Here is a 21,150-nt window from a genome sequence, read left to right on the forward strand (position 1 = left end):
CCAGCACAATTAAAAAATAAAACAGCTTCATATAATGGTTGCATCCTACTTGTTTTGGTAAAAAACAAAAATGTTTGGCATAAAATTTGCAACAATTATGCAGTGAAATAGGGTAGTAAAAATTACTGTGCTGTGGTATTATTTACTAGGGTAAAAACTTTTCTTTCTTAAACAGGAATTCATTTTAAAGCTTCAAATTTCCTTACATTCTTCTTCTTTTTTTGATTGTGTGCCTCTGAACCCTCTGGACATTGTTGTGAAGCTGCCAAGGCTAACTGTGGTAACAGATATCGGGATTTCACACTCATCTGCCCCAGCAACATGGACAACCAGAGCTAAAGGTGCTCAAATGGCACACTTGTCCACAGCATCTTTCAACATATACTCACAAGCTCTTTTTGATCTGTTCTGTTATTTTTAAATGTCTGGTAAGGTTATATTTGAGTTGCTCAAAATTCATACCATATAAATCATTTGACCAACAGAACAAAGATAATCATCCTTCCAGTTTTACTGAAAACCAGGAGGTTTCACACATTAAATGGAAAAATACTCTGAAATTATTTTTATAAGCAGGTAACACTTAACTGTAACTACTTATAAATTCCTGTATAAATAAAGATATCAAGTGATCAGAATACTTCTAAATCAGACATTTAATGATTACTACAAGTAAATGAATTATTCTTACTATTTATTAGTTAACTCAAATGGCTAGATACATTCTGCTCAAATTCAGAGAACCCCTTAGGGTCATTCAAAAACAATGACTTCACTGATACGGCAGGCACTTCAAGTTTTTTTTCATATAAACAGAATTTTAAAAATGAACCTCAGAAGATGCCCAAGATTTGGATTTGAAAACTTGAATTCTCCTTAGTTGAGGCTTTCCTTCTACTTAACACCTCAGGCTCCAGGCCATCATAGTTTAAGTGATTCCCTGAATTTAGGCAGAATTTTTGTTTCTGTTTTCGACCAAAAGTATCAGTAGAAACATCCAATCTATTTCTTTTCCTAATATCCAAACTCTGTCACTGTTCCTTGAATGTTTCTCCCAGAGAGTTTTAATTTCACCAGTGAAAGCACTGGAGGGAAGGAGGCCTGAATATTCAAAAAATTAAAATCACTCTCATATGTGGCTTTTAGTAACAGGGGAAACAAAGTAAAATGCACCTCTGGCAAGTGTGAGAAGGGCGAGGAGGAAAGCTTTTCTCTAGGAGGTGCATTAGGGTTCACAAGAGCGCCCTCTGCTGTCCAAGTGGTGGCTGAAAGGAAGGTGGCTTTCATGCTATCAGAAAAGCCCTTTCCACTAAACAAAATTGATGTTATCTCCTCTTCTAGGCTCTAGAGAGGTCAGAAAAGGAAGAGCAAAGAATTAACAATACATCAGAACAGACAGCAGTGACCTATTGGAAAAAAGGAAAGGTTACACAAGAAAGAATAATAGAACAGCATAAACTGAGAGAAAAGAATTTTGAAGATTCTACAGCAGTATATGGAGGTATGTCTGAACACAAGATTTTCCACCTTGCTTAAAAATCTTTGGTAACTGTAACCTACAGAAATCAGCTAAAACTTGGTTTATTGCTGAATCTTTATCACAAACAGCACAACCTACCTACCTACCAAATACTATTGCACATGTCCTGGGTACTTCCTCAGTCTCTCTGCACAGAATGGCCTCTTCAGTAGCTCCTACACCTGAGATTTGTCTTATACTACAGCATGGGTCACCTCCCATCCCCACACCCAAAGCCCTCCCCTATGCATTGAAGCCTTTCAGATTTTGCCACTAACAGGCCATATTTTGTGTGAGGCATTCATTCCCCAATCATCTAGCTCCTATGATCACTTCTCCTCTGCACATGATTTTGTGCAACATTCTTAATAGCAACCCACAGTAATTCTCTCAGGCATGCTAAGTATTCTACACAATAAAAAGATTGTCTTTTAAAAAAAAAAAATTTAGCTAAAAGCAACAGGAAATGGAAAATTTTTCAATAAGACAAACCCAGGTCTGAAAACTCAGTGAGCAATGTGAAAAGTATTGGTTCCTGAAAAATTAAGGCAAATTTTAACTTTCACATTTTTGTTCCTTAAACAATGGTTGCTAACCTGCCTGAAAGAACAACAGGAAAGCTGGGTACTGTTCTTAGAATCTTGGAATGTCACTAAAAAGAATCACCATGAAGAGGCTGGGATTGTGGCTCAGCAGTAGAGTGCTCACCTAGCATGTGCAAGGCACTGGGTTCAATCCTCAGCACCACATATAAATAAATTAAAGTATTGTGTCCAACTACAACTAAAAAAATATTTTTTAAAAAAGAATCACCATGAAGTGTCAGAGGAATAAGACAATTCTTAATAAATCCCACTCTTCAGATATATTTTTTAAAATATATAAATAAATGCATGAGATTAATGAGACATCCCTTCAGACAGTAAACAAAGAGGGATGAGGAAGGGAATATGGTAAATGCTTGTAATACTCAGGAAAAAAAAAAGCTTCTAGACTAATTCAGTTCAATTATAATCCCAATGATGACACCATCTCTAGGGGTAAGGGTGGGGTAAAAAGGGAGTCCTTCCCAATAAGAGAATACTGGGGAATTTAAATAAGTGTCACACATTTAATTATTCAATAAAATACCTTCAAAGCATCTGAAAACTACTGTCTAGATAATCTCTGTTAGACTCATGAAAATACTTTGTACACGTTGTTATAATTCTCATAATTCTTAAGAGGATACACAATTGACTTATTTATCCATTGAGGACTAAATGACTTGGTTTCCAATTTTTTGTTCTATTCTCAAAATCATTCACTTTCAAACCAAAACCATTTTAAAAGTTCAGTGCACCTATTTTTTTAAAACAAGAAATTATTACTGCTTATAAAAACCTATAAAACCGATACATAAGAATTTGGAAAATTTGGTCAAATTATATACTTGCACATAATCTTTGATTTTGCACTTCAATATGGAATATAATTCAAAGATAAACAAGAAACTTTGCAAAATCCTTAGCAAAAAGAAAATACAGATATGAGGACCGAAATTAAAAATGTATTCTGAGGAAACAGGGGTTGCGAGGAGGGGGGAACAGAGGAAGTACTGGGAGTAACACTGGCCAAATTATATTGTCATACTGTGTGCATGCATGAATATTTAACAAATCCCATCAGTATGTACAACTACAATGTACCAATTTTAAAAAGCTAGAAAAAAAGGAATTGTTAAAGTCAAAACACTGCAGTATACTCAACTGCTCACATACTTTGAGTTAATAGTAGTACGTTATTTCAGAAAAAAAAACATATGCATGTATTTAATGTATTTCTGGGGTAAATAAATGAATATAGTTAGAACAATCTACATGCATGGCAAATAAGTATGTATTTTTTTCACATGTATTGGAGAGGAAAAGTACAGAAAAAGTTGTAACTTCAAATGCAGATAAGCTGAATAGGGGCTTTTCCTGATTTAAATTTCACATAACTTCATTTTACTATAACATTTATAAGACATTTCATATTGTACATTTGAGGTGGGGTACCAGGAATTTTGAACTCAAGGGCACTCAACCACTGAGCCACAGCCACAGCCACAGCTGTGGCTGTGGCTGTGGCTGTGGCTGGCTTTGAACTCACTATCCTCCTGCCTCAGCCTCCCAAGCCACTGGGATTACAAGTGTGCACCACCACGCCCAGCTATGTTGTACATTTCTAAAACATGAGATCCAGAAAAATAATTTTAAACATCTTCATCAAAATCCCAGTTTCCTACTGCAGAAATCCAAAGACATCACTCTACATTGGATCAAATGATGCCATTCGGCCTGCTTATGGAAGACAGATGTTTACAAATATATTTAAAAGCATGTAATATTAAAGTCCTTATTATATACATACTGTCTAACTGGCTTTGGATCTCAAGCTAAACGAGAGAGAGAGAGAGAGAGAGAGAGAGAGAGAGAGAGAGAGAGAGAGAGAGAGAGAGAGAAACACGTACCACTTGCTTTGGGTTTATAACATTACGTTTCTCATTTGCAGTGTTCCAGAAATTATTTCACCTCACCTGGACCTCAAAGTCCTTAAGGGAATTTTCGTATCGTTTCCTTCCTTTCCCACTCTTTACTGTGCATCTAATGATTACTCTCTAGTGATTAACAAAATCTACTTTACAGAAGGGAAATATTTTATTACTGATCTCTTCTCTCATTCACATCCCTTATAATCCATTTCTTATCCAGTGCCAGAAGGATTTCTGTTTGACACATAGGAAATTATCTCAAGACTCACCTTAAAAAAATCTCCAATGGCTTCCCATCATTCCTATAACATAATTCTAAACCATAAATATAATTTTTAAGACCCTGACATGATGTGTGGGTCTGACTTCTTTGGCCTTTACCTTCCTTTGTGCTCAGCCTTATTCAACGAGTTCCTGCCTTAAGGTGTTACATTTGTTCTTCCCTACAAATGGAAAAGTCTTGACATGTCCACTTCCTTGTCATCAGCAAGGTCTCAACTCAATTAACATGTCCTCCTGACCACAATGGTAAAGCAGCTTCCTTATCCCCTTTCTAACACAGCACTGTATTTTATCTTCTTAACAGTTACTTCTTAGTACCTGAAATTCTTTTTACTAATATACTTGTCTGCTGTCTAGCTCCACCACTAGACTCTGAACTTCCCAGGCCGACCAGATGAGTAAGCATGATCAATATAATTAGAATAGAGAATATAAAAGTGCTGGAAAACAACTTCCTCATTAATATCAGGCATTTCATATAAATGGGAGCAAGAGAGAGATAAGAAAGCCTGCTATGATGCAAAGTCTTTTTTTCCCACTAAAAGTCTTAAAAGTAAAATGCAGGTTTTCATATGTGATTAGTGAACTAGTAACCTAATGCACATATAATTTGTTATTTTAACAGAACCACAGTGTGCATAAGAGTTATACAGTGCATTTTCACATGAAATTATAGTTTCCCAACTGTCAGCCACATACATCAAACTAGGGATCATTTTATCAGCTAAACTGGTTGTTATTTCTTCATGTCAAATTGTGAATTTTCAAGTAAAGGGCTTATGCACCTCCCTGATGATTCTATGCTTCTAAATATGAGGAATCAGTTTTAATCAAAAACTTATTTGAAAAAATTAAGGTTGATACGTAAGAAAAAGGAAATATCTATGGATGTGGACAGAATAAATGGAAAGGGGCAAAAAGCAAGAGTAGATCCAAGGATGCAAGGTGAACACCTTGTCCGCCTCCTGAGCTTTATCTTCAACTGTCCGTGTTGCTGCCGTCAGGTACTTCTCCTTCATGGACAAAATATCCTTGAAAAGATGGTCTCCTTTTCTCTAATGTTTTAAACAATAGACACAATCAACAAATAAGACACATACATTACACCTATAGCAACACAAACATAAAACAACTGTGTGAGTCAGTGGAACAAGTCAGTGGCACATAAGGAAGGCTTTTAGCATGTCATCAGACACTTTCTCCAGAAAACTCTAGAGCAGACTGCTAAAACTGATATTATCTCTAGGAAATCTGAAAATAAAAATTTAGGTGGTATCTACCCTATCATACATGGTGTTTTAAATCTTGATATTTTCAAAAGTTTTGTTCTTCAGTTCCGCAATTATTTTTGCCAATCTGTTTTTAAAGTACTATTTTCCTTTCAACATCACAAACTTTGGTTTTATTCCTAAGTCTTTGATCCATTTTGAGTTGAGTTTTGTGTATGTTGAGAGATAGGGGTTTAATTTCATTTTGTTGCATATGGATTTCCAGTTTTCACAGCACCATTGTTGAAGAGGCTATCTTTTCTCCAGTGCATGTTTTTGGCACCTTTGTCCAATATAAGATAATTATAATTTTGTGGGTTAGTCTCTGTGTCCTCTGGTCTACAACTCCGTTTTGGTGCCAATACCATGTTGTTTTTGTTACTATTGCTCTGTAGTCTAGATAGGGCAGAAGGGTTGGAAGAGAAGAGAGGGGGCATGGGGTTATAAATGATGGTGGAATGTGATGATCATTATTATCCAAAGTACACATATGAAGACACAAATTGGTGTGAATATACTTTGTATACAACCAGAGATATGAAAAATTGTGCTCTATATGTGTAATAAGAATTGTAATGCATTCCACTGTCATAAATAAATTTTTAAAATGTCATAAACTTTGAAACTTAAAAAGCCAAGCTGTTGGTTGCCCTAAGGAAAGGTGAATAAAAATAGCATTAGAATATCTAAATTAAATGTCTACAATTTGACAACATCAAGCCACACTAGACACTGAAAGTAGAAATTGCAGATAAGATCTTTGTACAATTTTTAAAACTGCAGAATAAAGAGTATGATCACTGTCTCAAGTATGATGAGCCCATTGAAGTTCCTGGTCAACCACAGGAAGGATTTGGGATCATCAGAGAGAAAGAGAGATACATAGGAATAAAGAGAGAGAAACATTTGAAGAATATATTCTACAGGTATTATATTTGTGGTGAAGAAAAGTAAACTATAGAAAGAAAAAATAATAAGTGTGAAAAGACATTATGACTAAAAATGTTTTAAAAATGATATTTATTCTATATACATCATTACTGGAAAGTTTGAATATTAAGTTATATCATATAAAACATTCAACAGGACTCAAGTCTTTAAATGTAAGTTTTAACTTATTATCCTCATGGCAATGACCTTAGAACATTATAAATATAATCCACATTCCTTTAGATATTAATTATTTACTTGTTAATTTCCTTATTTCAGAAGCAATAACTAAGTAGCTTACTAAATACAATATTATGCTATGTTGTCCTGTATAAGAATATATTTGTATTAGCTTACTTGAATAAAATAGTAAAATTACTCTGAAATATTTCAAAGGCATTTTGAAACTCGTAATTTACCTAAGAACTAGGCCAATAAATATTACATTGTTAATAAATATTTAGTATTTTAAAAAATTGTTAGCAATATAAAAAAATTAAATGGGAACAATTTGTAATTTCTGATGATCAACATACAAGATTAACATCCTAAACTTTACTGAACAGTGGAGCGAGATATATAGCCAACAAACAGCTAGTGACATACCCCTTGTGTCTGTAGGGACAGAGGTGTGATACGTCGTTTTTCCCATTCATTAGGGCGCGGCTCAGGTGTGGATTCCATAAAATTGCGCTTGAGTTCACTAATGCTAGCCTGATGTTTCAGTATGTCCTCCTGGGCCTTATCCAGGTCCTAGCAATATGTAACGTGACAAAGGGGGGGAAATCCAAAAGGGAAAAACCCAGTAGGACAAAAATAAAAAAATAAAACCAAAAAAAATAAGACAAAGCACACTTATGATTAAAAAAAAAAAAAAACATAGTAAAGCAAGAAAAATGCCAAGTCTCAAAAGCCATAAAACCACCTATTGATAATCCTAATGAGTTCATCAAAATTTGGAAATAAAGCCAATGTATATCTTTATGACTCATTTTAAAGATTCTAATTTATTCTATTTAAAATATTTTTAAAAATAATTATTTACAGTTATTAGAAGGAAGCCATGGAACTGATCACCAAAATGGCTAATAATCCTTCTGTTCTTGAATTTGAATTGTAGTCTATGACTTTGTTCCTGCAAATCTACCTTTCTACTATTAAAATTGAATTCTGTAAATGCAGTAAGTCAAGCACAAAACAGAGAAAAGTAGATTCAGAAGCACACTTAGCCTGAAGGGAAAGCCAGTCCAGAATCATCAAAAAAAAAAAAAAAAAAAAAAGGAAAAAACCAAAGGTTGACTTATGTCAGAAAATTCCAATAGTGCTTTTAATCCTTATAGAATAAATAAAAAAAAAATACCTCTTCTAGAGGTTGATTCTGTTTGGGATCCCTATAATAATGAGCCTCATTCTGGTCTCATGACATGCAGAGCACAAACATAGGGCTCAGATGCCTCACACACCAAACAAAGATGCAAGAAAAACTACCAGGTCAATTTTCATGATTAATGGAAAGACTGGCTCTGGTAAATAGTACATGTGGTAATTCATGTTCAGGAAATGATTGTAACTGAATTTAAATGTTTTCACACATTTCAAAAATCACAGGGCCGCCTGCAGATTATAGTTTTCATCCCACTCCCAAAGGAACAGGTCATGCATTTGATAAAATTAGATAATCCATATGCATGCACAAGCATACTAGCTCATCTATGAGCTTCTATAGCCATTTGCAAAAACTCATAAAAATCTAAAAATCTTTGCATGGCATGAGAAAATGACTGTGGCTTGAGATCAGGCACATTTCTTGCGTTTGTTCAAAGCAATGTTACTTATTATACTTTATAGCATTTTAGTAAATTAAGCAAAAAAAAATACATTTCCAATAGTTATCAAAGCTGCCAGAAGCAACCAGATTAGTCAGATTACTAAGAAATGCAGTTCTCCACTGAATTCACTGCCACTCACTATCTACAAAAATAAAAACAAACCTGTTCTCATGTGACACGGGGAACATATTTTACATTTCTAATTGGGTAGTTAATTTTTTTGTTTCTCTTTGTCTCTTTTCTATCATTTGCTCTTTCTAATCAAAACAATTCAATCAGTATATTCGCAAACAGAATACTTTAAGTGGACCACATTACTAATCACATGGACTTTAAAAATATATATATGGGCATAGATCAACAGTCAAATGATTTAATGTCAGATCAATAAATACCTGTTCTGCTTAATATATATTAAATGCAGAACCATGTTACTTCAGATTCTATGCCCTAGAGATAATTCATTAAGAAAATAGGCTTACTTGTAGAACAATTCCAAGACTAAAAGTAAACTTTACTCATTTTAGTAAATAGAACTTTTTTCCCAGTTGTCACTTTGAGAACTTCTAATAGATCTAATTTTATCTTAGCCACTTTAAAAGTTGGACTGGTAACATGCGCTCCCAAGTTGAATTTCCCCCATGCATGTCATGCACTGTGCTAGAAGAACATTGCCAGCCAGCCTGTGCGTGACCTCCCGTCCACAGCAGCCTGGCAGCCATTAGGACAATTGTTTTCTTAGATTATACAAACCTCCAACATTAAATTGCTATGTCTGACATAAATATTATCCCCTTCTACTCTCAAGGAATTTTTCTGTGAAATTAAATCACACACAGGGGGGGGGGGGAGGCAAATAAATGTAAGTGTATCAATCAGCAAGCACCAGAAATGACCCAGAATTTGAAAGCTCTAAGACTTTAAAATAAAAGAGGAATAAAAATCTTAAGAACTTAACACCACAACGAACAAAACTCAAATAAGCGCTGAAAATACATTCCAATACCACCCCAACAGTAATAATGGCAGGCAACAGCCACCAGATATTTAACTTCAGGGAAAAACAGCCACCTCCTCCAGATGTGTTTCTTCTTCTTCCATCTTCGCCTGGAAAGGCACATAGCAAGCAGCCAGAAAGAAGGGGAGCATTAGTGGGAACTCTGCCATCAGTGCAGAGAAGCTATGTTCAAACGTAAATGGCAAAGCAGCATTACCAACCTTCTCTGTATGGCCCTCAAGATGCAGAATATTAAGCCACTCTGGTCTTTCGTCACCTACAGTGCTGTACAAATGATGGAAATGATCCTTTGCAAAGTGGAATGGAGAATGGAAGCTTCACTCTTTCTCCGTCCCTAGATTATACTCTGCTTTTGAATTTTTTTTTTAACTCAGGAATGAAAATATCAGAGTGCAAATATGGCATAATTCAATCTGCTGTGCTCTGACATGTCTGAATCAACTAGAGAGGAAACCAGTATAATGACATAAATCTTGTCTTTTGCCTTATATTGGTTATATATTTTACATCATCATACCTTATACTGTCACTATTTTTTTTAGATATGGATTTCTTTCCTTGGGGGCAAATGATTTATTTAGCTACTCTCATATTAGGATGGTATTTAAAATATACTTTGAAATATAGTCACTCTTCTTAAATAAAATTCTTTAATCAAGAATACTTTTTTAGCTGGAGACGGTAGCTCATGCCTGTAACCCCAGCAACTTGAGAGGCCGAGGCAGGAGGATCCCAAATTCAAAGCCAGCCTCAGCAATTTGGCAAGGCCCTAAGCAACTCAGCGAGACCCTGTCTCAAAATAAAATACAAAAAAGGGCTGAGGATGTGTCTCAGTGGTTAACTGCCCCTGGGATCAATCCCTGGTACCAAAAAATAATAAAATAAGAATAAAAATAAAAGGGTCGGGGATGTGGTTTAGTGGTTAAGCATCCCTGCATTCAATCCTCCCGGATCCAAAAAAGCCCTTTTTCATTGCTGGACATTTCTCAACATCTAATGATCCCCCCCCCACACACCCCCAAAATAAATCTGGAAGATTAACATAAATCTGAGTGAATTCTGACCCCAGGAAAAGAATGGCAAAAAAGAAAAATATTAATCTGATACTAAAGGAAATAATCTTTACAGGTTAATTCATACCATATATTCTTTTCCTTCTTTGCTGGGATGATGGTGTCAAAATGCTTACCTTTGTTTTTGGTAACTACTCACAGTATTTTTGAGAGGTAAGCAGGGAGCTCAGAGTCTTTTTTATCAGAAGTGAAAAATGAGACACAGCCATTCAACAATCTGTTAAGAACTATTTTCCAGTTCCTTGGTTAGCACTTAATTCTCTACAATGCTATCTTTGGTGTTTCCCATGTAAATTCAAAATTGTAGTTTCTCCTACCATGCATACTCACTACATTTCTTCACATTTCTCTTCAGGTTTTACTCCATGTGTTAACAGTATACACAGGATACTCTGAGATACTAATTCACCAGACCACATTTAGCAAAGTAAGTTAAAAAAAAAAAAATACTGTACATGTTAACACCGACTGACTAATTAGTGCAGAGGTAGTATGCTTGAAAAAAAAGTTGCCTTATATAGGGGTAAAAATCCTCACACCAGACACCTAATTTTCAACAAGGGGCCTAATCTCAGTGCTACATGTCTAAACTCTCAAAAAGCCATATTTCATTTTTCACACACATTTGTTAAAAGTAACAGAATAATATCTTCCTTATAAAATACATGACCACTGACTCTTAATATAAATACATGATTTAGGGTTGGGAGAAAAAAAAAATCCTAGCTAAAATTCATCTGGCTAGTCCCCAAATGCTATAATAAAAGGAGACAAGGAGTTTCTGAGATGAGACGTAACAAATGTCATGGGTAAAGGTTACTGATATAGCCTCACAAATGCAAGAACAAGCTTGGATTTTAAACAACAGAAACAATAATCCTAAGGAGTTCTATTAGTAAATGTCAATTACAGCTATGTCCACTGCATTCTAAGTTCTATTTTAAAATGAAAAGTTCCCATCTTAAAGGAACAGCATTAACATTTGTATGCAAAACAAACACACCTATGGAGATTAAGGACAATACAATTTTCGCTCTCTCCCACTACTTTTTTTTAAAAAATCTAGTATGATCTAGATGTTTACAAAATAATCCTATCACTTTGCCCTCAACTTAAAATTTGTGGGACCTGGCCAAAGAATATCAACGCAGAAGTGCCTACACTTATCTCTCATGCACTAAAACACTGTATGTATGAAAATGTGCAGCTGATATTATTTTGAGGGTAATCTGAAATTTATGCACATGTTTACACTCTATATTAGGAGGTGTGTAAGATGAAGTGTGGTTTGTTGACTTCACAAAATGAAGCTTATGGCGAAGTTCCAGCAACTGCTTCCTCTTCCTCTATTTTATCATTCAAATCAAGGTCATAAGAAGCATTCAAGGAGGTAGCTTTGGTCTCCAGATAGCAGAGGGCTAGAGCCAGAGGAAGCGAAAAGGTGAGAGAAAAAGGAACAGACTGAGAAGCAGAGAGCAACAGCCCAAAGATGAGGATAAGGGAAGGAATGAATGAAGGAGAAGTGATAGGAACATAGTGCTGAACATCAGGAGGGAGGAAGGAAACCCAGAGCTTAGGGAGGCTGGGGAAAGCAAGATATCCATCTTCATCAAGAAGAGAGGGGAAACCAGAGGGAAAACATTTGGAGAAGCTGAAGGAGAAGTAACCAAACTCAGAATTCTCTCGGTCACCTGCTTTAAGAGTCTTCTCGTGCAATGGAGGATAATCAGACTGAGCAGGGACTACAACAGGATCCAAGACAGAATCCAGTGTGGTAACCTCAGGGTCCCCCTGCTCTGATGTTTCACCTGTGGAAAGGAGCTCTAAACTGTCTAGTGTGACCTGGTCAGCCTCCCCAAAAGGGTCTTCCTCTGAAATGTCTGAAAGCAAGTCCACTTCAGGGACTGGCAACAGGCTTGGAGAAAAAGATGAAACACAACGGATGAGTGGTGAAGGTGGACACATGCAAGCAGTCTATTTTCAAAAACAAATCCATAATTGAATAAGAAATTACACAACACATACATTCAAAGGAAAAAATGAATGCAAGAGGGAAAGAGGAAAAAAGAAGAAATGGGTAATTAGTGAAAACTTTACTTTCAAGTAGGTTTTATATTAACAAAGTATAGTAAGAAGACGAATTAAATGATCCATTTTAAAGAGGAAATTGGACTACTTTTATTACATAAAACTTATAGGTATCAACTGATTTAATTATTATTTTCAAACTGATCGCAAGTAAATCCTATGAAACTCAAATCTGATTGCTGACAGACATTAAAAAATTAGCAAAATAAGCCAGCATAACCAGTCATTTGATGAAGATAAGCTTCCCTGAAATTTGAAAGAATACTTTCTTGTCTTTATGATACACAAGAAAAAAATTTTTTAAAAAACTAGATATGTCAAATTATTTAATAAATGGAACAGAAACTTGCTGAAATGCCATGCTCTTCTGTTTCACATGTAAGTAGTCACTCTCCTAAGGTGCCTCCTTATCATAATTATTTTTAAAAATTCTGATCATTTTCCAGCAGTTGAAAGTTATCTTGTGGGACACAATTTCTGTTATTTTTAACAAAATAATTTTTCAAGGTGATAGTCCCAAAACTTATAATAATGGAATACAAATGATTTGAGTCATCTACTACATGAAGCATTTGACCTCTGTGCTGGGCATTAGAGGTTACTGATGCAGGAATTCCTAAGGCACTTACAGATTATCATTGAAAAACACAAGATCACTTTGTGTATGTCTAGAAATTCAAGTCAACATAATTAATCAAGACAGAGGCTATATACTTTAAAATTACTTGGAACAAACCAAATATAATTTTCAAATCATCATAGCTTCTATAGGATGGTAATTCAATTAACAAGATTATTACAAAGCCAGAAAGACCAGTGAATTACTTACTTGCATTAATATAATTTACAATGCAATATTTTGCTTTCAACAACAACCAAAACATGGTTAGAAATCACAGTCACAACCAGCAGGAGCATACACATATTTGAAAACTGGGAATTTACAACAATATAGAACAATGATAATTTTAAAATATTTGATATCTGAAAATGAACCAGATAGCCTCTGGTCCACATACACATTTAAAACCATGTATTTTACTAATTTGCCATACCTTTCCTTCAATGAGTTGCAAATGTGGGGCTTTAGATGGGCTTCTGACATCCCTCCGGCTGTCCCTATCTTGTACCATGGCAGTGCTGACAACTCCTGGGCCATACGCTGAAATCCCCCCAGCAGGTCCAGGAAAATCCTTTATAAGACTTTGGTCCACAACACCAATTGGAGCTGGTAAAAAAAAAAAAAAAAAAGATAATTTTGGATTACTGTAAGATATATAAAAGGTAAAGCTTTACGCAGAATACTTCCCTCTCAAATAAACAGGCAGCATATATACAACTAACAGAAATAAAAATACTGCTTGATCTCTGAAAATATCAGAATATAAAATAAGCTCATTTTTAAACTTTTACCAAAATCTAACAGTATTTTGAATTTACCCCACTGAACCACACAGGGTCTCATCAGATTTTTGAAGGATATGCTTCAACAATGGAATTGACCAGTAGGAGGAGCTCTCAGACCAGCTGAACTGAACCAGAGTCAAGGCAAAATGTCAGAAAAATGTAACCAATACTTTAATTCTCTTGGGTCTCTTTGGTCTCGTCTAGATTTATTTCTGAATCTACCTATTATAATAAATAATTATCTAATTATTAAAATGATTTGATATAATAAGTTTTAAGAAGTCGTTCACTAAGGAACCTTTACTTTGAGCACCAGAAGACAGTAAATGTTAAGAATTTAAATTCTGTTCATGTTAAATATTTATCATTATACTAACACTCCTCTCCTGTTCGTCTCAACCTAACCTACAGCAAATCTAATACACAGATAAAACCACCACTGCCTCAGCAAACCCAGACTTTATGTGCCCCCTTCATCTCTCCCAAAGTTAGGCAAAAACATGTATTAAGTGCAAAGTTTTTATCACACTGCACATCAACCCAAGAAACTTCAACAAGGCAAAATGAGTAGCAGGTGATCATCTCTATCTTTAGCTCCATCCCAAATATGACTTCCCATGAGGTCCTTTCACTTGTATAAAAAGTGCTTTACTGATACCATGCGGTTTGCTCTGGTTCCTTGTCCCAGAGGAAGCCCAATAACACACAAAAATCCCTGATGCTGCAAGTACTTGAAGAATAGTGCTTGACCATCTTGAACTTGGAAGTCATCAGTACTATGAATCTATGTATCACAGTCTACACACCCTCACCACTGCTCACCTGCTCTGTCTAAAATTTGCATCTTCCTTTGCATCTTTCATCAAATGCTACTCACACTTGTACCCATTTGCTCAAGCCAGGAACCTAGAAGTCTTCTAGGAATCTTCCTTTATTTCTGAACACAGCAGGCCCAACAGCGTCCTTAAACATATTTCTAAATGTAGCAGTTCTTCCCACTTCTATTTCTAACATCTCATCTTTTAAGACTTTTTGAGCCCATAAGTACTCATACTTTTGAAAGCCTACACCAAATCATCAAATATTAAAATGCACTCATATTTTATATCACATATGCTTATTTTCCAGAGGTTGTTTTTAAACTTTTGACAAGATTTTACTAATTTTCTCTTAGAAAATATATGGCTGTGCATGATCTCTTATGATTATAATTTCTTTTTTGGGGAGAGGGAGTACTGGGGATAGAACTCAGGGGCACTCAACCACTGAGCCATATCCCCAGCTCTATTTGTATTTTATTTAGAGACAGGGTCTCAGTGAGTTGCTTAGGGTCTTGCTAAACTGCTGAGGCTGGCTTTGAACTTGTGATCCTCTTTAGTCTCCTGAGTTTCTGGGATTACAGGTGTGAGGCACCACACACAGTTGATTAAGATTTCTAAGCACCCATGAGAGTCAGGAATTACTGCAAAATGTGAAAATGTGACTTAGAAATGGTGTCAAATGGAAATGTTACTGAAATATGAATGAATGCCTTTTAAACAATTTCAGGTTGCAGTTTTCTTTTTGTATTTAGGAGCCAAAAATTTTTTCAGGTTTTTAACACTTTTGTAGAACTTGAGAAGCTTTGTAGGCCGAGGTACTGAGCCTAACCTAGAGTGTGGCATAGCTAACTGGACTACTTCCATTCAGAGTAAGAGCAACATCACTCTCACTTGGACTATTCCTAACCAGCATGCTTACCTCCTGTCTCCATCCTAATTGTTTTCTTCTACCAAATGATTTTTTTGAAAAATAAAAATCATTTTCTTCTGTGCTCCATACCCTTCAATGGTTTCCAAGAGCACGTAGAATAAAATCCACATTCTTTATCATGGCCTGCAAGGACCTGCATGGCCAGACCACAACCCACCTCTCCAGGCACTTACTAACCTTTGATTAGGCTTGCATTCTTTTTGTTTCTGGAATGCTCTCCCTCACCTTGTAATCTTCAGTCCTGCCACTTCTGCTACCTAGAATGGTTTAGCATCTCCCCCTTTCTCTTGGCTGCCTCCCTCTCATCCTTCAAATTCTAAGTGAACTGGTTCTTCCTCCAATAGGCCTTCCTTCCCTGATGACTCTATGTAAGTAGTGACCCTGCTTATTATATTTTCCACTTTCAGAAAATCAGTGGCTCCCCCAAATACATCTTGGTTGTTAGTGCTCTTACATGAATGATTTGCTTCCTTTTAGGTTTAATTTCCTAATCTCAGAAGAGTCTCACTGTTTTAAATTAAAACAGCTGTTCTAGACTGGTTTTTATTTTGTATTTGGTCTTCAGCTATCTCACTGATTTGTACTTTTCATATAATCACTAGAAGATTTAATCTGCCAAACTTTAAAGTAAAAGATTATTTATATATCTAAATTATTCTAGCCTACTTCAAAAAGTAAGCTGAAAAAAAAGAAAATACAAAATATGTCAACAACAACAAAAGTTATACCGATGAAGATGGTGAAGAAAATATTCAGTACCAGGTTACAGACTAGTGTTGCTTTAGGGGAAAAAAAGGAGAACATAAGCCTTAACCAAAGAGTTTTCTGGCTGTCTAGTCATGTACTGGCATGAAAAGCCTCCTATTTTTCAAGATAACACAATAATCCTTTTGATGACTTGCCCATCTGATGAATTACAGTGTCCAAAACACAAAGGGAAAAATAATGGATTACTATGCCATGTTTGTAGCTTTTACTTGTAAAAATCATTGTTTTCAGATACAGCTTCCTACAACCCTCTGCATTAACTGCCCAAACAGATGGTGGGTTTCCCTGAGCATGGTTTATATACCTCAAAGAAAATATACTGGTTTACTGCTCTTTAAAAGTCTAACACTTGCAATATAAAAGTTAGAGAGCCTCACAATTTAAAACAAAGGCTGAAGACAGACAGTGTTCTAGAAAGAGCAATGAGTTCTCTCAGGGCATTAAACAACAGTGATTGCATTTATTTAGCACTTGTATAAATTCTCTGTGGCAAGGGGAAAGACATGAGAAATATTTACATGAGCTGGCACATTTTCAGATTTACTTGGAAAAGTGCTCAGGTGTTGATTAATAATTCATTGAATTTAAATCACTACATTTGGAAATATAGACACTCATTTGAAGTACAGTTATGGTTCCCTTGCATTTTTTTGTGTGGTCTCATAAGATTTTACGAAGACTCTCTGGACTTAAGATCTAGTAACTATATATTAAAAAATTCTCACCAACAAATCCTGGGAAAGACCTGTGTCGGCCTGTATTTTCTAAATTTTTTTCTAGGAAAAGTAATTAAGGCCAGTGAGCATCAACACTTCACACTAAAGAGCATTTTTATCTGACTACATATGTTTGGTTGGTCCATTTCACCTAATTATTTAAAATACAAATTATTCAAATTCATATTTTAGAAAAATACAAAGTATAATAATAAAAAAGGGAGTTTTACTAAACAACAATAGTAAATAATGTTTTTGAACTGCAAATTGCTATCAAATGTAAATGAAAACGTTGGAAAACTATTTCTTCTTTGGTAGAAAAATGATCATACCCATTTCCATTACACAGTAAAAATAAGTCCTTCATAAAGCATTCTAGTACAAACTTAACCATAGCTTTTTTAAAAATATAATTTTAGTTGTAGATGGATATAATAACTTTTTATTTATTCATTTTTTAATGAGGTGGTGAGATCAAACCCAGTGCCTCACACGTGCTGGCAAGTGCTCTACCACTGAGTACACACCCCCTTATCCCTTATCCCTAACCTTAGGTGGGTTTTTTTTTTTTTTTTTTTTTTTTGGCGGGGGGGGGGGGGGGGGTGCCAGCGATTGAACTCAGGGGCACTCAACCACTGAGCCACATCCCTAGTCCTATTTTGTATTTTATTTAGAGACAGGGTCTCACTGAGTTGCTTAGAATCTCACTTTTTGCTGAGGCTGGTTTTGAACTTGAGATCTTCCTATCTCAGCCTCCCGAGCCGCTGGGATTACAGACGTGCACCACTGCGCCTGACATAACCTTAGCTTTTTTTTATAGGGCATCTACTATTACTATTAATTCCACAAAGACCAGGTAATAAGACAGATACATAGCCAGGCATGGCGGCACATGCCTATAATCCCAGCAGCTTGGGAGGCTGAGGCAGGAGTATAGAGAGATCAAAGCAAGCCTCAGCAACTTAGTGCCCTAAGAAACTCAGTAAGACCCTGTCTCTATATGTAACAAAAAAATGGAGGGGGGTGCATGGTATGTGGATCGGTTGTTAAGAGCCCTGGGATAAATCCCAGATTGGAGAAGGGGAGGTGGGTAGATAGAGATCTTTAAAAGCAACATCAACTTACTTCCACATATAATTTACATAAATCAACTATAATATGTAGCTTATTAGAATGCCAATGGAAAAACACACGACTATACATAATTCCTCTGAGCTTAAAGAACATATGAACACATTATATTTCTTTTAAAACTAATCCTTTAAAGACATACACAGGAAAGTTTGGTAAACTTCATCAGAGTAATCCAACATTAGATAGTGCTAGAAATGTTTTATGTTCATTTGAATGAAATTTCATATACTGACATACAAAAAAAACCTTAGAATTATATTTCATCATTAATAAGTTCAAGAAATCAAACCACATAAAACAAACCACAATCAAGTAAATAAAAACATGTCCATCCAACATCTAATGAACACAAATGAGAATGACGTCAAAACACTACAAAATTATTTTATTCTGAGTATAATAGCATTTTGTTTACTGAGGAAAAAATTGGCTATTCCTCTAGGGTATTTCTGATGATTTTATTAACTAGTTCAACATTCTGTGACCACAATGAATTAGAGAAAGAGGAATGAAATCCAAAAATATCATAAATGTATTTACCTCCATCTAGACTCCCAGAGACCCGTTTACTAGAGGTGCGCTCAAAGTGTGGCGCTGGCCTGTCTATGAGGATGCTTGCCTGGCGGGTCTGCGCTTGTGTACGGCCACTGTAGCGGAATTTGGACCCCAAGGTCAGGAACTTGGCCTTTGGTGGCTGCTCTGGAGACACAAGCCTTGAGGGGAGCGGGGAAAACAGGGAGCAAAATTAGATTTACAGATTTTTTTTTAATTAAAATGATATATTTTAGTATCTAATTTTATATATTTTAGTATTATCTAATTTTAAGTATATTCAAAACAATGCTACCTAACTTATAATAAAAAGAAATATTATTTTTAAACCCTCCTATATATATATGTAGCTCTATGATGGTGATATAAAGCCACATTCATGTACTCATGAAAAATATTTTTCTCAACCAGAGTGAAAGAGCAGCTGTTCTCAGTGTATATCAAGGGTTATTTATTTGTATTAGATTAAATCATTTATATAAACACATATGTCTGAATTCTTGCTCCTAGCTATAAGTGCCAAGTAGCAATCCATTACCATTAGTAATTCTTAATATTTATGCCTGTTTTTCCTGGGGAAAAACATTTAACTCGAGAATCTGTTTCATCATGTGATTCTTTCCCATGAAGAACAGAACACACAGTGGATCTGTAGAGATGACTAACATCATTTACTGCCAGCACAATTTTACTATGCAAGCCCTGGGTTTTTAATTAAGTAAACTTTCTTCCCAGAGTTGTACATGTTTTCAGTAAATAAGTCAATCTTTCTGGAATACAACTGAAATTGTCTTATTTTCTTGTTTGATCAAGAATTAATAAAATGTCTTAACAAAATAATTATCTCAGAGCTCTTACACAATTTATTAAATATGATCTTAACTAACAATTCAGGAGTATGGAGAACTCTACCAAAACTTTTCCTATCATTTTCTAAGGAAAAGTGATTTCTTAATAAAAGATTTTTTAAAAATCATTTCAAGTGTTTGAAGACCTTCAAATTTTATAGAAATCTCTTCTTGCTTAATGTCCAATAAAGAGATCCAAGTCAAGGAAAACCAGTATGTAATAAATAAGACAGGCAATCTCAAATCAACTGAAGATTTGCAAAACAGTATTCACCCAGAAAAACAGTATGTTAGAATGAAGTTGATTTATTTCTGACTTTCTTGGCTTAAATCTATTCATTTAGGAATCAGAAGCGTACCTCAAATTGTACTTTAGAAAAAGGTGCATATTCTTAAAACAGCTTGCCAGAACAGTAGAAATTTGGACCTAAAAAGAACCCCCTAGTCATGCTCTGAGTTATTTTTCTCTAATAGCAGAGACATGAGGCACAGAGAAGTCAAAACTCCCAGCATGCTGATCGTGAGTAACAGACAACTAGGATGAGAGATTCGAGACCATTTGCCATGCACTGTTTCCTGATGGGCTGAATGGCAGGAATTCCCTACTTAGAAATCCATCTAAATACGATCTAAGAATTCTCCACTGAGAAAACAGTGATCTACTAATAAAAGAGGGGTGGGGATGTGGCTCAGTGACAAAGCACTTGCCTAGCATGTATGAGGCATTGGGTTCAATTCTCAGCACCACATATAAATAAAGTCCACTAACAACTGAAAAAGTATTTAAAAAAAGAAAGAAGAAAGAAAAGAAAAAGGGTAGAGTAAGGAGTCTCTGGCAAGCTTGTAAGTGCAGCAATTGTTTGGGAAATACTTACACTCCTTAAAAACCAGGTTAGCCTCATCACATTTATCTTTATTTTAGTCTATTCATAAAGTATAGTATATACATACTGAGTCATCAACTAGAGCAAAAAAGAGAAATTCTTAAAGAATACCTCAAATAAGAAATGTGCATTGACAACCCCAAAGACAATCTCCAGAACAAATTTCTAAAACTACAAACAGGATGTCTGATTTTTGGAAATATGAAAATATTTTAAGAATACGTATGTTAAAAAAAAGGATATATCTTTTTGAAGGTTTAACCTGCCATCTTCTTTTATAAAATGAACTAATTTTAAAACCATCTGAAACTGCTCAGGAGGCTGGGGATGTGGCTCAAGCGGTAACGCGCTTGCCTGGCATGCGCGGGGGACTGGGTTCGATCCTCAGCACCACATAAAAATAAAATAAAGATGTTGTGTCCACTGAAAACTAAAAAACAAATATTAAAAAATTCTCTCTCTCTTTCTCTCTCTCTCAAAAAAAAAAAAAAAAACTGCTCAGGCTCAGAAAACATTTTTAAGGAATTTCCTGGGCTGGGCTGTAGCCCAGTGGTAGAGCCCTTGCCT

At 35.4% G+C, this 21,150-nt stretch overlaps 1 protein-coding gene across 27 annotated transcripts in view; it reads right to left on the reverse strand.

Moving 5' to 3' along the window:
• Epb41l2 (erythrocyte membrane protein band 4.1 like 2) overlaps nt 1–21,150 on the reverse strand; it is a 200,746-nt gene that overhangs the window by 30,415 nt on the left and 149,181 nt on the right. For 12 of the 27 annotated variants that reach the window (XR_006852752.2, XM_046449400.2, XM_046449437.2 and 9 more), the window contains 6 exons: nt 18,840–19,012; nt 13,578–13,750; nt 9,097–9,159; nt 7,121–7,267; nt 5,270–5,371; nt 1,174–1,344 (listed from right to left, as the gene is read on the reverse strand). Coding sequence is in view for 26 of the 27 variants with exons in the window: in XM_046449400.2 (XP_046305356.1) it covers nt 1,174–1,344; nt 5,270–5,371; nt 7,121–7,267; nt 9,097–9,159; nt 13,578–13,750; nt 18,840–19,012 (829 nt within the window). In the remaining variant the exon portion in view is untranslated. Of the gene's footprint in view, nt 1–1,173; nt 1,345–5,269; nt 5,372–7,120; nt 7,268–9,096; nt 9,160–9,414; nt 12,409–13,577; nt 13,751–18,839; nt 19,013–21,150 lie in introns of those variants that run through there. The other 15 variants (XM_058581272.1, XM_058581266.1, XM_046449466.2 and 12 more) reach the window with 6 other exon arrangements.

The sequence above is a fragment of the Marmota monax genome, unplaced genomic scaffold (genome assembly GCF_021218885.2).
Source record: "Marmota monax isolate L192 unplaced genomic scaffold, Marmota_monax_Labrador192_F-V1.1 WCK01_AAM20220418_F8-fsc00030, whole genome shotgun sequence".
NCBI classification, from domain to species: domain Eukaryota; kingdom Metazoa; phylum Chordata; class Mammalia; order Rodentia; family Sciuridae; genus Marmota; species Marmota monax.